The sequence below is a fragment of the Vicugna pacos genome, chromosome 14 (genome assembly GCF_048564905.1).
Source record: "Vicugna pacos chromosome 14, VicPac4, whole genome shotgun sequence".
Classification (NCBI taxonomy): domain Eukaryota; kingdom Metazoa; phylum Chordata; class Mammalia; order Artiodactyla; family Camelidae; genus Vicugna; species Vicugna pacos.
Window position 1 is genome coordinate 32,594,432 of NC_133000.1, and position 16,311 is coordinate 32,610,742.

Below are 16,311 nucleotides of genomic sequence, written 5' to 3' on the forward strand. Positions count from 1 at the left end.
TGAATCTATTATTCTGAGAGAGTCTCAGGCTCTTTTGGTGGAGGATGGGAAAGGGGAAAGGAAAGGAGGAAAGAAGTAAATGAAGCAAAGCTGTAAGAGTACTGCTAGGGAAAGGCAAGACATTAATTTTGTTCCTACTTGCATCACACACAAATTAGGGACTGGCTTTCCCCCATGTCTTGTCAAGCACTGAGTTGCAGAAGAACAGGCAACAGCCCTTTTCTCACTGAGCTTGTGACTGTACGTGACATCTTATAGACACAAATTATTTAACCTGATCAAACACTCTAGCAGCAGGATGTAATTCTCCTACTTTGAGAGACAAGGAAACAGGAAGTGAAAGAGTGTATATAGCTTGACCAAAGTCAGAGGACAAGTAAACTAAAGAGGATGAATTCAAACTCAGATCTGAATGCAGAGTCTGATCTTCCCACTACTAGGGCTGGAAAATCCTTAACACACAGGGTCCCCAGCTCCTCTGCATTGTTCCTGGCACCAAGCATTTCCCATGGCGATGGTCTCCAGTTCTCAGACACAGCGCTCTGTGCAGCCAATAACCTCCATTCGACCTTGATCATCTACCTGCCACGCCCACCAGGCTTCACCATACAGGCAGGAAAGCTGGCTTTCAAGTGCATACAAAGCCACCCCTGGTCTAACCTGGACTCTTCAGCAGCTTTTCCAGCATAAAGGCAGCCATGAAAGTGCTCAAAGTTTGTACATGAGCCACACTACCTCTCTCCATCTGTCTCCCCACGTATACTACTTAGCTATGACCATTTTGAGAGTCTTGGAAACAAATTTTTAAAAACAGAAAAGAAAGGATTCTGTAACAAGTACTTAATACTTTCAATTTTAAATGAGAAGTTACAAAGTGAGTATTTACAAACCGAATCTGCCTTCCTAGGTGTCAGTTTTAACAGTTAAATAATATAATAGCAAAAATTTCTCACTTAAAAAGTTAACAAAAACATCAACAATAATCTGGAATAAACTCAAAAACAATGCCCATGTTGTATATGGAGGAAGTACAGGACTGTACTGAGGGGTAAAGTAAGAAGTGTGAAAGTAGAGACATCAACCTTTTGTATGGAGGAAAGCAGTTTTGTAAAGATGTACGTTCTCCTAAAGATAATTCAAAATTACTAAAAAATCCCATGACAACACTTATCCTTTTTTTAACTTGAAAAAATTATATCAGAATTCTTCAGGAAAAATGAAGTCATAATAATAGCAAAGAAAAATAGGGATCGAAAAGCAAATCAAAAAATTGCACTGTCAGATATTAAATAAATTTTTACAATATGTAAGATATAGTGCTAGAGTAAGAAAGTAAGATTGACAGAAATAAATCATGAGCTCAAAAAGAGACTCTAGTGTACATAAGTATTTTTTACAGGTGGGATTTCAAATTAAAAAGCAAAGTATGAATTCAATAATTGTCTTGGTACAATCAGAGAATCCCTGGAAAAAACAAATTCTTTTCCAGTCATAATGACCACAAGAAAAATTACTGAAAGTGATGTAAATATTAGAAAGTACTAATAAGAGCAAATACAACTCTTTGCTCATATCAATTCAGCTTCTCCTCACTGTAACAAGTACCATTACCATCTCCATCTTAGAGATTAAAAAAAGCTACAGAAGAAATTTATACCATTATAAGAAAGCATTTCTAAGAATAATATCAAGAATAAAACCCAAAAAGAAGACATTTACTATCTAAAGGTTATTTTGGGCCACAACAAAAATGAACCTACTGAACAAATTGAAAGGCAAAAATGACAAGTAAAAGCTCTGTGATACATGTTGATGAAGACAAGGGGCTAATGTTCATAATATTCATAGAGCTGTCACAAAGCAGCAAGAAGCTCCCTCACTTAAATATTTGCAAAGGACAAAAGGGATCATTCACTTTTTAAAAGTTAGGTGGCTAATGAGTGAAAAATGCTCAATAGCACATTGGTCATAAAGTGCAAACTAAAACAATGAAAATCATTTTGCTCATCATATTGGCAAATATTTGTAAAAGATATTCTAGCTAGTGTCCATTTTTGAGACAACAAACTGTGAGCGATCTTTTGGAGGATGACATGTCAATGGATATATAAACCCTGGAAAACGTGTGTACACACAGGCTGAACTTCACTTTTAGGAATCGTTTATTTACGAAAAGAATCAGTTCAAAAAGATGTACTCATCAGAGCATTTACACAGCACTGTTTACATTGGTGGGAAGAAATGCTGAAGTGGAATCTTACCCAGGGATAGAGAATTGGTTACAAAATTTATTCTACATCTTTTCATTCCCCACAGGAGAAGGAATTTCTAGATTCACTTGAAAGGAGCCTGTGATTTATGTAGTTGTCACATCCAAGGACTAAATTTCCAGAAACCTTAACTAAAGGAATACTCATACAAGATCACAGGAATGTTTGTACAAGAAGGATGCCAGTCAGACACCCTTTCTGACAGTGGAAAATGGAGAAAACTTAAGTGTCCACCATCAAGACAATGATGCGGTAAATCACGGTGAGCTGTGGCCACTAAAGTTCCGGTGTTTCGGCGTGGTCCAAGGCCTTGTCCACAGTACTCTCCCACGAAAGGTGTCCTTACACAAGAGACCAAACCTGCACATCAGGAGACCACTCTACTCTATCTGAAAGGACCAGGTGAGTCTGGAGGGAGAGGACGTCTGTGATATATACCTTAGTGAATAAACCGAGCTGCAGAAAACATATAGTATGGCCTTATTTTTCAATAAAGCTTATATACACACACATATACATAGATTTCTCATATACGTTTATGTATGTGTATATATATATGACATAGGCCTAAAGGTCATGAAATATATACTCCACATTGTCAGCAGTTTTTACTCTCAGGAAAAAAGGGGAAGGGAAATAGAGGACTTTCGGTACCACCACAGTTCTCTTTTCAGTATTCCAGTTAAGTTTACTTGGAATTTAAAAGTTTACTTAAGTCCAAAGTAAAATGGACGGGGATTCCACAACACAGAATGCTATAATGGTCATTAAAAATCATGCCAGCAGAGATAGAATACTGTAAAAAAAATTGTAATAAGCCGAATGGAAAATGGAGGTCTCCATACAGCAAACAGGCACACAGTGCTCGCTGGTTTTTATGACAGAGTTAATACACACTGATGAAAAGAACAGAAAATAGATTTTAAAGTGTTAATTATTATCTCTGAATACTGGGAACAGGATAGACCCTTTTGACCCTTTTTTCAGACTTTTATATTTAATACACATTATTTTTCATCTGAAAAATGCATTTTTAGATGTCTAGTACCACACATTGGAAAAAATACATGAGTACTTACAGAAACAAATAACTAGGAGACACCGCAGCACCATCACACAGTGCAGAATGGGTGATCCTGAATAACACCACGCAGTTACATAAGGACCCAAAAAGTGAAAGCACCCGCTGTAACAGGGTGCGGCCCCCTTCTATTTGTCAGTTGTGCCTTCAGGGCTGAGGCAGTTCTGAGCACGGCCAGTGTCAGTGCTGGTGTCTGGATGGATGCCACTGGAGGTGAAGGCACCTGCAAGCCGAGAGAAAGAACAGAAATCATCCTCTGCTTTTTCTGTCTTGTTCCTTTTTCACTTTTAAAGAGAGGCGGAAATAAGATAAACTGAATCTTCCCTACTGAAATTTCAGTATTGAGACAGTTTTATATTGTTCACAACTTATATTCTGCCTATAACTGTCTTTTCAACAAACCATTATATTTATTAAATGTTAATTAACTCAGTTAATTAACTACCTGTTGAAACCTATTAAAGAACATAACATGCACTACGTGAAAGCACCACACCTGCAGTGACTAGCACAGCTGTCTTGACGACAGTGTAGTCAGCCCCCACCATCCCGTGGCCCTGAGCTCCTGATGCTGGGAAGAGAGCACGCTGCCGCCTCAGGCGGAGAAATATGGTAAAAGCATTTTCTGAAATCTACAGCACTGACAAAACATAACTGATTAATCCCAGGCTCCTTTGAGGCTGTCATTTTCCGTTTCTGGCCAACACAAGTCAATGAGCAGAACCACCCCATTCCCGAGTCATGGGACTCACGTGGGCAGCAGTTTTGGAGAAATTTCCAGGTATAGAATGTAAACCAACTATACATAAAACTCTGAAAAAGAAAAGATGCAATAATCTGATTTTGGAAGACACTCAATATATTCTCTTAGTAGTTGGAAAGGCTGGGCTTCTCCTAAGCCACTTATTTATTTCACAGACATTGAGCATCTCCCACAAACCCTGTTTCCCTGTGTGTTGGGAGCCTCAGGCACATTGATGCTGTCTATCTTATAAGTCACAAGGCAGAGGCGTGTGTCTCACGCCTGCAAATCTCACACAGGCTCAACTCTGAGCTTCACTGTCTGATATTGGCCCCATTTTCTCACCTGTTTATTTGGTATCTGTTCTTCTGTAAGCTGCCTGAAATGCTTCTTGAAACAAGTCAGAAGAATGAGTGGGTAGAGAAATGGACAGATGGACAGGTGAGAGATGGGCAGACAAACAGGGAGACTCCAAGAGAAGGGGAGCAAACAAAATTTCCTATGCAAAACCCTCTTCTAGTCAAGGAAGAAAACCACCACAAAGAAGTGTGAAGAGGCAGGTGGCTTAGGACTGTTTCCTGGATTCCATGAAAAGTCACACCAAGAGATGAGAGGGTAGAAGTATAAATAATAAAAGAAAAAAGCATGCATGTTTGAAAAATATATCTACATTAAGTACTTTCTAAAGAATAGATTCAAATCAGCAAGGCCCAATAACCCAATCCTTGGATATTAACAGAAGTGAGAATCCCTTCTCCAATCAGCAAGGCATCCATTCGGAGCACTGAGAGTCTACACGGTGTGGTCATAAAGGCGTCACCGCAAAAGCTGTGCTATCCTGCACTTGCGAGGAATGAGCAGGTGTGCTCGGGCTGCACACTCGCATCATTTACACCCCACAGCACCTCTACGGGGTAGGGAGGCCTAGCGAGCCCCGTCTCTGCAGGACAGAAAATCAGTCCTGGAGAGGCTAAGCCGATCTACCAGTTCTCCATCTCACAATACTTGTCACTCCAGAGCAGGACTCGAACTCGGACCCACGTTTGTAACCACAGTACTACCGTACTTTATGTGCTTTTTGTGTGTATAATACATTTGTTTCTGGCATGAAAGGGTATTTAATAAATGATTGGTTGTCTTGTCTATCTCATTATCTCACAATCTTTATATTTTTGAATTGTACACTTCCCCTGGAGAAATGAACGGAAAGAGCAGTGGTCAGAATGAGGTGGGGCTCCATTCTTTATCTGTTACCTCATCTCATCCAAGTCCCCAAACATGGAGAAGGAGCAAAGGTTTTCTTCATCATTTAAAGAGAGGGCTCCAGTGATGGTGACTTACTCAACTCCAAAACCGAGTCTGGGGGAAGGGCACATGCAGCAACGAGAACAGTATCAACTGTAGGAAAGCGAAAAGAGCTCAGGGGATGGTCAATGGGTCAGCCTGATTTAATTTCAATCGATAATACAATAACACACTCTAAAAATACTAGCATGCAACGGATTTGATCTTTCTTGGCATCTAGCAAGTTTCCACAGCCCACATGTAACATTATCATGAACTAGTGAAAGGATGAGTCCACAGACAAGAAAAATCAATGCCACAGGCAGGCTGAAACCCAGGCTGGAAGAAAGGAAGGGAAAGGGCATAGTTAAGAAGAGGGGAAAGTCTGGGAAAAAGACATCATCACAAGGACTCTCAAGCATCATCCAGCAATCATATAATCATTCTTTCAAGAGAGAGTTACTTAGGTCCTATTTTGTGCGAGATTTTACAAAGAGCAGAGAGACCCCAGCGTCCATGGTGGCAGCAATTTGCGGGGCTATATTACAATTCAAATCCCGGTAACTTGCAACTTGTACTCAGTATAAAGGGAAAAAATAAAGTAAAATAATACTATGTAAACTCTACACATTGCTGAAAAAAAATTAAAGAAGACCTAAATACCTGGACACACAACGCAGATTCCTGGATCAGATTACAACATTCCTGGGATGGCAATGGTCCCCAGAGCGATGCAATCATACAACGTGGTCTCGATCACAATCCCAGTGGGCTCCTCTGCAGAAACTGACTAGCTGCTGCTACAATTCCTATGGGAATTTGAGGGTCTCAGTAACCAAAACGTACTTGAAATAGAAGAACAACGTGAGAGGACTTGTAATTCTCAATTTCAAACCTTACAGCTGTATCTCCAAGTGAGATTAGAGGCCATTTTTAAGTTATTATTTTGTTTATCCTTATTTTCTAAATTCTGTACAATGAATATACCTGTTAGAATAAGAAAAATAAAAAGTAAGGTATCTTTTAAAACTTGCACACCGATTCATTTATTGGGAAAAAATTATTTTAAATCTAAAGAAGTAAACAAATATCTAGTGAAAAAGGACTACTTAAAAACAAGTGTGCATTTACAATTTTCATAAATTCAAAACTGAAAAGCACAAACACATCAAGTTTCTTGGGAGACTCGTGAAAAATATTAATAATTATTTTCAAAAATTCTAATTGAAAAATGAAAACTCAAGAAAGGGAAATTCGTGATTGATAGGCAACTGCGAACACGTGGAGAGCAAAGGCCTTGAAATCACTGTTCCTTTAACTCTGCTACTAGCTCAATAGGAGAGGAAATTCCTCACTGAGGGGACAGTGGAATCCCATGCATAAGATAGGATACACAGTACAAACTGCAGTAGTATCGGGAGTGAATATGTTAGAAGAATTCTGAAGTTACAACATTGCTGAAAAACTATAAAAACACTGACAGACAGATTAAAACACACAGTCATACATATTATATAGAAACATGAACTCTGCTCCCATGTTGCATAGAAATACAAACATATTTGTTCATTTATGGGCACTGATTACTTTATCCCAGGTAGAATATTTCAACTAAAACAAATAATCAATATTATACTCCTATTGTCAAATGTACTTGATAAGTTACTCTGCTATGTAACCATATGTGTCTAAGATAGATCTAAAATTAGTGAAAAAGAGCTTTGTATGGTTTCTTGAATTCTTCTCAAAATTCCAAGCTTAATTTTAAAATAGATCTGAGCAGTATTTCTATATTATCTTTTCCCTTGTGAAATGAACAACACAGTCTTTTTTCAAAATTCTGTCCTTACAATCATTCACGAGCACAGTATCCTCACAAAACTGCTGGACAGCAGAGCACTATCCAGACACTGTGACCAAATAAATGAAACAGAAGGAAGACAGTGACCCTATTCTGGAGGGCTTATAGTCTGTGTCAACACTGGGGTTTTTACTTGATTGGTTTGATTGGGTAGCAAAATAAAATCAATCAAGTACTTTCTTCTTTGAGCATTCTATAAGTCATGACTGTTTTTAGTGTCATTAGCAGGAAAGACTTAAGCATGACTTGGTTAGGTCAACTAGCAACAATCATCACTGGAGAGTGAGTAATAAAGAAGTTAACTGATAGCAATGCTTCTGCCTACATGAGACCTAAAATAAATCTACACTGACATCCGAAAGGAAAATAAGGAGATGAGGTCCCCAATGAGAAAACAAACTAACAAGAAATCAAAAAAGGAAAGATGTATTCATTAACGATTCCAGGCAGTAGTGGAGCATGGTGGTGAAGATCACAGATTCTGGGGACAAACATGAGGGTCTGAACTCCCACAGCACTGGGTAGCTGTGACACTGATATTTCAGGGAAATTTTCTGCATCTCAGTCTCCTATCCATAGACTGGGGACAACAACCGTACCCATCTCCTAGAATGTTCCTACAAATTTAGATATTTTATACATAAAAGTTTAAATAAAATACTTCAGATTTTAAATAATACCCCAAAAGCAGAAGGAACAAAGAAAACAGAGATAAATTGGAGTTCATCAAAATTTAAAATTTGCTTCAAAGGGAACCATACAGAAAGTGAAAAAACAACACACTGGAGAAAATTTTTTCAGATCATTTATCTAACAAGGAATTTGTATCTCCAAATGAAGAAAAAACAACCCTACAACTCAACAATAAAAAGGCAACTCAATTAAAAGGTTAATAAAGTATCTGAGAAGGTATTTTTCAAGAAAAATATAGAAATGTCAAATAAGCACAATGAAATGATGTTCAATAGCATTAGCTATAAGCGAAATGAAGTCAAAACCACTAGGAGAAACAGCTTCACACTCACAACAATAGGTTATAATAAAAAAAAAAGGGTAACAAGCACTAATGAGGACACAGAGGAAGCGGAGCGCACAGCCATTGCTGGTGGGGACGTAACACAGCGTGGCCACTTTGGAAAACAGCCTGGCAGGGCCTCAGAGACTTGAACATTTGGTTTCTGTCTGACCCAGCAATTCTGCTCTCTGGGCACACACGTAAGAGAACTGAAAACAAATATCCACATAAATAATACCACATGAGTGTTCACGGCGACATTACTCATCACAGACAAAAAGCAGAAACAACCCAAATGCCTATCACCTGGTGAATGGGTAAACAGAGGGGCCCAGCCATACAGTGGAAAGTTATTCAGCAATAGCAAAGAATAGAATAGTGACTCAGGCCACAACATGGACAAACATTGAAAACGTTACTGAGTGTGAAAGAAGTCAGTCACAATAGACGGTTCCACTTATATGAAGTGACTCGATTTACATGAAATGTCCAGCACAGGCAAATCCACAGATAGAAAAGTGGCTCCTTAGGGCTGGGGGAGGATGGGGAAGATGGGAATGTCTGCTTATGCATACGGGGCTTCCTGTTGGGGGGATGAAATTGTTCTAAGATAGACTGCGATGCACAATTCTGGGCATAGAGTAAAAACCGCTGTACATTTTAATGGGTGAATTGTATTAAAACTGTTAAGAACAAAAGCACCTCGGGCCAGTACCTTCCATTGTAAATGCAAATTGCTAACTTTTATTAGAGGAAAAAGAAACTGCCCTCAGCATGAAAGCAGGAGATTAGCAAATGTGAGTTAACCAAAATTGGACAAGAGCATTTCACTTGAAAGAGTTGCTGAGTGTACACGAAATATTCAGAAATAGGAAAATCACCTTGACATCACAAAGAACATTCTGCTTCAAATGCAGATCAAGAATTCGGCAAGCCCAGCTGCCGGAAATGACCAGAGAAGAATCCTGGTTCATAAAACTAGCACCAGAGCCAACAAGGAATTGGTGGTGAGGAAAGTAGGTGGCGAATATCTGGAACAGTTTGCTGCAAATAATTTCTCCACCGAAAATATAAAAATAAAATGAAAGTGATGAAATGGTCTGTTGACATCACGTGAATGGGCTTCCTTTGGTGCTCGACTGTTCTGTAACCCAGATTGAGAGATTCAGGAGAATCAGCATGGCTCCTGCGGGTCCCCAAAGGACTGCCCACCAGCACGCTGACCACCATCACATCTACCAGGGTTGAATTGCAGGGAAGAGACCAAGTTCTGAAAGGTACAGGAAATGTTGACAAGGGAAGAAAAGGCTGAGTTCAGTCCTGGGACAGAGGCCCGCTGAGCAGAGGCCAGAAGGCTGCAGGTGATCTGCTGTAGCCCTGGGGCAGGAAGGGATCACGGGGGAGCATATCTCAATTCTCTTCTCTCTCTCCCTCCAGTAGGAGAGCTAAAGCCTGCATCCTCCTCACCTGGAACTGTGGGTTCTGGCTGGCGGAAGTCTTACAGACACGGAATGATTATTCAAGACTCTGTGGAAAAAGTCAAGAAATCGAGAGGGAGTAGGGAGCCATCTCCATGAGCCTCTCAAATGTTCCCATATTTATTGTGTATAATCAAAGGGAAAATTCGTTAACAGTTGTGAGAGAGTAAGGAGGAAATTCGGGAAAGACAGTATGAGGCAGAGATTGTAGAATACACAATGAGTACAAAGGATTAGTGTATCTTTAGGGAAGTCATGGGGTGAGGGGAACAAGATACATTTTTTATATGTTCATTACAAAGCAGACCACCAGACAAGCCAGGTCCTTGTTTTGGGGATTATAGACTATCTAACAGCACACAAGCCCAGCGTTTATAGCTGAGGGTCTCGGTCCTTTGCAACCAGCAGAGTGCTATCTAAAACCTCAACTACACAAGCAAAGCATTGTCTCTGCTTTTTAAGGCAACGAGACTGGAGTGAGGATGCACCGGCACTTGCTTGCAAAGCAGTATCAAAGCATATTTTTTCTTCTTAAAGTTCAGAGGCGACTGGGCTGTGTTATAAATTGTTAACCCAATCATGGGCTCCCACATGGAACCATTATGGAGGACACCCTAGGATGACAAATCCTGGATGTGGGTCTTTTCCTGCCATCTTCAGCCACTCTAGCAGGGTCTAGGCACATCCGAGAATAACGATCCTACGGAACCACCCACTCTCTTAACTCCTGGTGCTTGAAACTTAATTTTAGCTCTACACAACTTAACGTAGAAAAGTTTCAGAAATAAAAGATATAATATTCCTTTTATATCTCATCATATTACTGATTTTTCTGATTGCTCTATGCTGCTTCTACTTGGTAAAACACCTCATTCTGCAGGTGAATTCAGTAATTTCCATTGTGCATTTCCAGCCAGTTTGGGCTCGCTAACTTCTATTGGTCAAATATCGATACACTTAATTGATTTCTTTGTTTATCAATTTCAGCCAGGTGGAGAGGGATTGTCACTCGTTTCCTCAGCTCAACCTCAACTCTTTTCTCATCAACTCAGGCCTCCTGAAAACAAAACAAAGTATTTGTTTCCCTTCTACTCTTTCCACAAACCCAACAGGAAACAGCCTGGAGAAAGAATTCAACACAAATGTTAAAACAAAAATCTATAAACCTGAAACAATACCATCTCCGAATCATGATACACAATGACATGAGAGTAATTGTGTCAGCCACAAAGCATGAGGGAGCCTGACTACCTGATTTCCTATTCTTCAAAGGAAGGAAGGAAGGTTTTCGTATTTTTTATTATCATTCTTGGTCATTGTTTCTGATTATGCCAAAAAATAGTTTATGAAATAATTATGCACTGCAATAACAGATTTTTAATGTATCAATTTTAGAAGGCATTCAGAGGGGATAGGAAAACCCACCTCTGTAAAACATGCAAAATTTCTTCCCCTGTTAAGAACACGAATACAAATTGCAACAGAGAATTCAAATTCTTGTGGAGAGGAGCAAAAGCCACAGAATCAAATCAAAGTCATTACAATGAGTCAATTTAAAATTCACTGGACAAACATGCTCAATGCATACAAATAATTTCAAAGGCACACTGCAAACCATTCACTTAATGATCTGCAGGCTAGAGGAAGAATTTCCCTCTTTAACAGACAACAGAAATCATTAGGGTGCCCCCACCAAACCTGGAGCAGAGAACAATCAGGTTTTTAACAGTTCTGATAAATCAGCATGTTCTAAAGATCAAAATCCAGAAATTTTAAACATTCATTCAAACCACAATGAACCAAGCACTTAAAGAAAAAAAAAAACACAAAGAAACTAAGCACAGAGATCATTTAGATAGATCAATGAGAATTTCTTGTACTGCTGGAAGAAAGAACAGGCTATAACCTTTTACTTGAAAAATAAAACTTCTTTTAAAGATAAATGCTAAAACACATTTCATCATTCATGTTGCCTTTAAAAATCTGAGGTACTTGTATCTGATCAGAAAAGCAATTCTGAGTAATAGTATGTTACAATTCAGTGCCAGTTTGCTTTAGAAGAAAAGAGAAAAATTACTGTTTCTCATTCTGCACAAAGTTTAAAGTACCTCCCTGCCTCTATCTCCTACCATTTCCTAAACTCAATCTCCCTAAACTTTCTGAAACAAGTATGAGAAAGTCTTATTCTCAATATGCCAAATGACAAAAGAATATCAATTTATTTGTGTAAATATATGCCTACACCTTGAAATGGAGGCAAAAGTTATCAGAAGTCTATATGGAACTTCTTTCTACCTTCCTGAAATCACACACACAAACGTTCACACAGACACAGACACATACCCCCTGGATTACTGGGCACTTCACAAGCTTAGTACTTACAACTTGTAGAAGATAACTTTATAGTTAATTTAAAATACAAATCTGTCAGCTTTTGAAAGTCTTCATCATCTGCTAAACCATCTAAATATCAAAGAGACCCAATTAGCCTTCTCTGTAGAATGTAATTTCCTATGATGGCAAAACAGACCTTAAGAATTACTGGATTAAAGATTCATGTTTATCACTACCTATGATCGTTTTTAAGCACATTAACAGATTCAGAAATGTATGTCTCATCAACATTTATTCCTATAGAAATAGCATATGTGTTCAATTGTCTATAAAGTGACTAGTTCCCATGATGGTGTTTAAGAGCTATTTTGTGTATAGCAATATTTATATTCAAGTGCAGAAAAGGAGGGTGTGTATTACTCAGTTGTAGAGCACTGGATTAGCATGCACAATGTCCTGGCTTCAGTCCCCAGTACCTCCAAAAATATAAATAAACTAAGTGCATATTTAAAAATAAGAATAAACACAGGGAAATATACACAAAATGTTATGATATATCACAGAGAAAAAATGTGACAATGAGTGTGTATATATCCATGAATGACTGAAAAATTGTGCTGAACACTGGAATTTGACCCAACACTGTAAAATGATTATAAATCAATAAAAATGTTAAAAAAATAAAAATAAAAATAAATAAATAAAGTTGCAAAACAAAAAAAATAAGAATAAAGTTATAAAAAAATGCAGACTAAAAACCACTGCAACCTAGGTGCTACAATTATACTAAAAAAACAAGTGTTTCTATCAAATATTCACTATATGCCAATCACAGAGACAACCACAAGTCACACCTGGAGCATCACGTGTGATTCTCAACAACCCTACTAAGTAGACACGGATGAGAAACCCGGCTCTGAGGATGAGGAGACGGAGCTCGGAGGAGCCGGGGACGCTGACCGTCCTGCTCCATGTGACACCGCGTCAGCCCAGGGCAAGCACTGACAGTGCTGCACTGAGGGGACACCCAGCTGCATGGACCCTTGGGGTACTGGGGAGCCCCAGAAAACACTAAAAATTTTTCAGTGAAAAACCAGCTAAAATATATTACACTGTGCCGCATCCCTTAAACAGGGAACGTGAATGAGACCTTTTTGATGCCTCCGTGTCCTTTCTGCCATCATCAGTTACTTGCCCTCACAGCGCGACCAGTGAGGATCTGGATCCCATATGAAGTGCACTCAGATGGCAGAGCTTTTAAAGCTGTTTTATGAAGTTTGTAAGACTCTGTCTATGCTTCACAGTGGCGGTCATCCATCACTTCTCACCAGTGTGGACGTACCACCTGAAATCATTCCTTTCTGCTTTTTAAAATCCCTTCATCTACTCCAGAATTTTCAACAGCAAAGAAGCAGCTCAACCACAGACACTGGATAGCTTTTCACCAAATGGACTCGAACAGCCCATCTGACTACCTGGAAGCCCTTGTCTTCTATTAAACCCACTTCCAGGTACTTCATCATTTTCTGATTGGTGGACTCGGCCTCTGACTGGCCTACTCAGAGAGCTCCCAACCTCACATCCAGGGGTGGGAGAGGACCCTGCTGTTGGGGAAAATCAGTGAGGAAGGTGGACATACTTCAGCCACGTCTGCACGGGTAGAAGTGCCACAGCGTGCTCAGAAATTATACCGTCATCACCCCTGGGCTCCCATGGACTGGTTTCACATTAACCAAACTCATGAGACACTGATGCAAGAAAACCAGAAACTTAGCTTATTAATGTAACAGAAGACGTGAATCTATGAACCAGACTGAAATATCAGAGTTCAACCATGAGTACATTTTCTCCTCCACGGCCCAATCACGGGCAGGCAGTCACATGGCAAGCATGGACAGAAACGGAGCAGGAAATGTTTCTAGATTAACTCAATGGACTAAATTTCTATTATACGAACAGATCTACTGCCCAGAAGTCAATTAACGCCAATCACGGTGCACTCTCCGTGGACAGTGGCAAGACATGACAATGAGCACCCGTGTAACTCTCCTTTCCCTGTCCTTTATTGGCTAACTGATGCACAGAGGTACAAAGATTCAGGGATGCTGATAACGCTAAACACCCAAAGCCCATCTCTGGGAGCATCAAAACCAGACAGCCAGGGTTTAAATACCAGCTCTGTCAATTACTAGTTCTGTGATTTTGCCAACTTACTTACCCTCTGTGTGCCTCAATTTCCACACTGTAAAACTGGGATAATAATCAAACCTTCCTTACTCGCTTGTTGAGAAGATTGAAGGATTCATTTCTGTAAAACACTCAGAAAAGAATGTAGCACATTTTGGGTGTTCAACTAATGTCAACTTAATATCAAAGTGATTTACAAATCTCCCCTCTAATCATCTAATGTGTTTCCTGGCTAGCCTAAGTCCCAAAGAACATCCTTATTTCTCCTTTTATAAACTCTTGGGGAGTACCCTTATGATCCATCCAACCACCTGTTTAAACTGAGGGAGGGGATGCCTCCTAAACACTCCTCTGGGCCATGGAGTGTGCTTCTCCCTTCACACCCCTGGCCCCTGGCCCACAGCTAGCACTCATCACACTAACAGAGTGAGGTGTGAGTCCGGGGAGACAAGTGGGGCATGTGAAACCCTTCCTTTCACTCCAGTGTTGGTCACCATTGGGAAGCACCTGGGATGCTCAGCTTCATGGCAGGAAAGCCCTATGCATGAAGGGGCACGTCTTCTCAAGGGAAGGCTCGCTGTGGCCCAGAGCTTCATGGGACAGGGTGAGTCTCTACTTCTGGGACACAGTATCATGACACGCATTTTCCCACAGCCTTGAAGTTCATGGAGAACGTGGCTTCATCAGTAACAAAGAAGACATTTATCGCCTGTCTACTCTTTTGTGTCATCTCTCAGTTGGCTGCTGGAGACAACATGTGTATAAGTATTGGGTCTCCTTAAGCCCCAAAATATATGAAGTAACAAATAATTCTGTGGCTTAACATTGGTTCAGGGTGACTGTGTAACAGTTTTTACTCTGCTGATGCTAAATTATGGGTATAGGAACTATGGAACCTCCTCAAATATCTTTCATCATAAAAACAGCTCTTCTTATTTTCCTTATTTTCCTGTATATTCCTGTCTTCACCACAAAGAGCAGATACTATAAATTCCTGATGTAGGATGAGGCTGCCGCCACAAACTGACTCAGCTTGAAATTAATATCCAAGATGAAGCAGCGGATACACGTAAATATTCACAATTGTCAACTCTGCTCACGGGTCTGGGCCCTTCACTGCCTGAACGGGGGTGGAATCCCCACCCGTGTCTGGGAGAGATACACGGCTCTTCCCGGGGTCACCCAGGCTTCACGGGCTATTTCCCCCCACAGACTGGCTTCAACGATTAAAAGCTCTCAAGGTATTTACACCATGCAAAACTAAAAGACATTTCTGCAGATGGAGCACTTCTCAGGCTTAAAACTTTTTTGCCTACAATCACCCAGGGGGAAAAAAGAAACATGACTCTGCAAAGTCTCTGACCCTCACCACTCACAGGAGTAGAACGGCCACAGCAGAAGATGGCACTTCACATTGCAGGATGAGAACAAAATAAAGACGCCCCAACAGGCACTCCCAGAGACAGCGCTCAGCAGTCTTCTGCACAATCACGGTTGTGCAGCCCTCATCACCTTCTATTTCCAGAACACTTCACCAGCCCAAAAGAATCCCCCTATCACTAGCATTCACTCCCTAATCCCCCTCCACTCAGCCCCTTCCAACCATCACCTGCTCTCTGCCTCTGCATGTGCCTATTCTGGGCATTTCAGATCACTGAAATCAACAATTTGTGACCGTTTGTGTCTGCTTCCTTTCAAGTAACAAGCTGTTATCAAGGCTTGTACATTTTGAAGTGGTATCAGCATCTCTTTCTTTTTTTTTTTTTGAAAACTTTAAAGATTATTAGAAGGTGGTAAGTACTATCAAAAAGAGTAGAGTGGAGCATAAGTGATTGGGTATCAAAGGGAAAAGTGTGGGTTGAATAGTCAGGGTGGACTTCCAAAAACAGGTGGCCTTTTTCATTTTCCTCTTTTTTTTTCTTTTTAATTCGTTCTTACGTGTGAATAATGTTCCACTACATGGAGATACTACATTCTGTTCATCCATTCAGCAGCTATTTATGGACGAGGTCCAGAAAAATGAGTGTAAGAGGTGACTAGCATGGATGGCATTTAAGCA

General features: G+C 40.1%; 1 protein-coding gene across 1 annotated transcript in view; it reads right to left on the reverse strand.

Moving 5' to 3' along the window:
- Nucleotides 1–16,311, reverse strand: part of LOC140701209 (trafficking protein particle complex subunit 9-like) — a 722,564-nt gene that overhangs the window by 636,634 nt on the left and 69,619 nt on the right. The window contains exon 12 of the mRNA XM_072976650.1: nucleotides 5,348–5,491. Coding sequence (XP_072832751.1) covers nucleotides 5,488–5,491 — 4 coding nt within the window. The 3' untranslated portion in view covers nucleotides 5,348–5,487. The remainder of the gene's footprint in view (nucleotides 1–5,347; nucleotides 5,492–16,311) is intronic.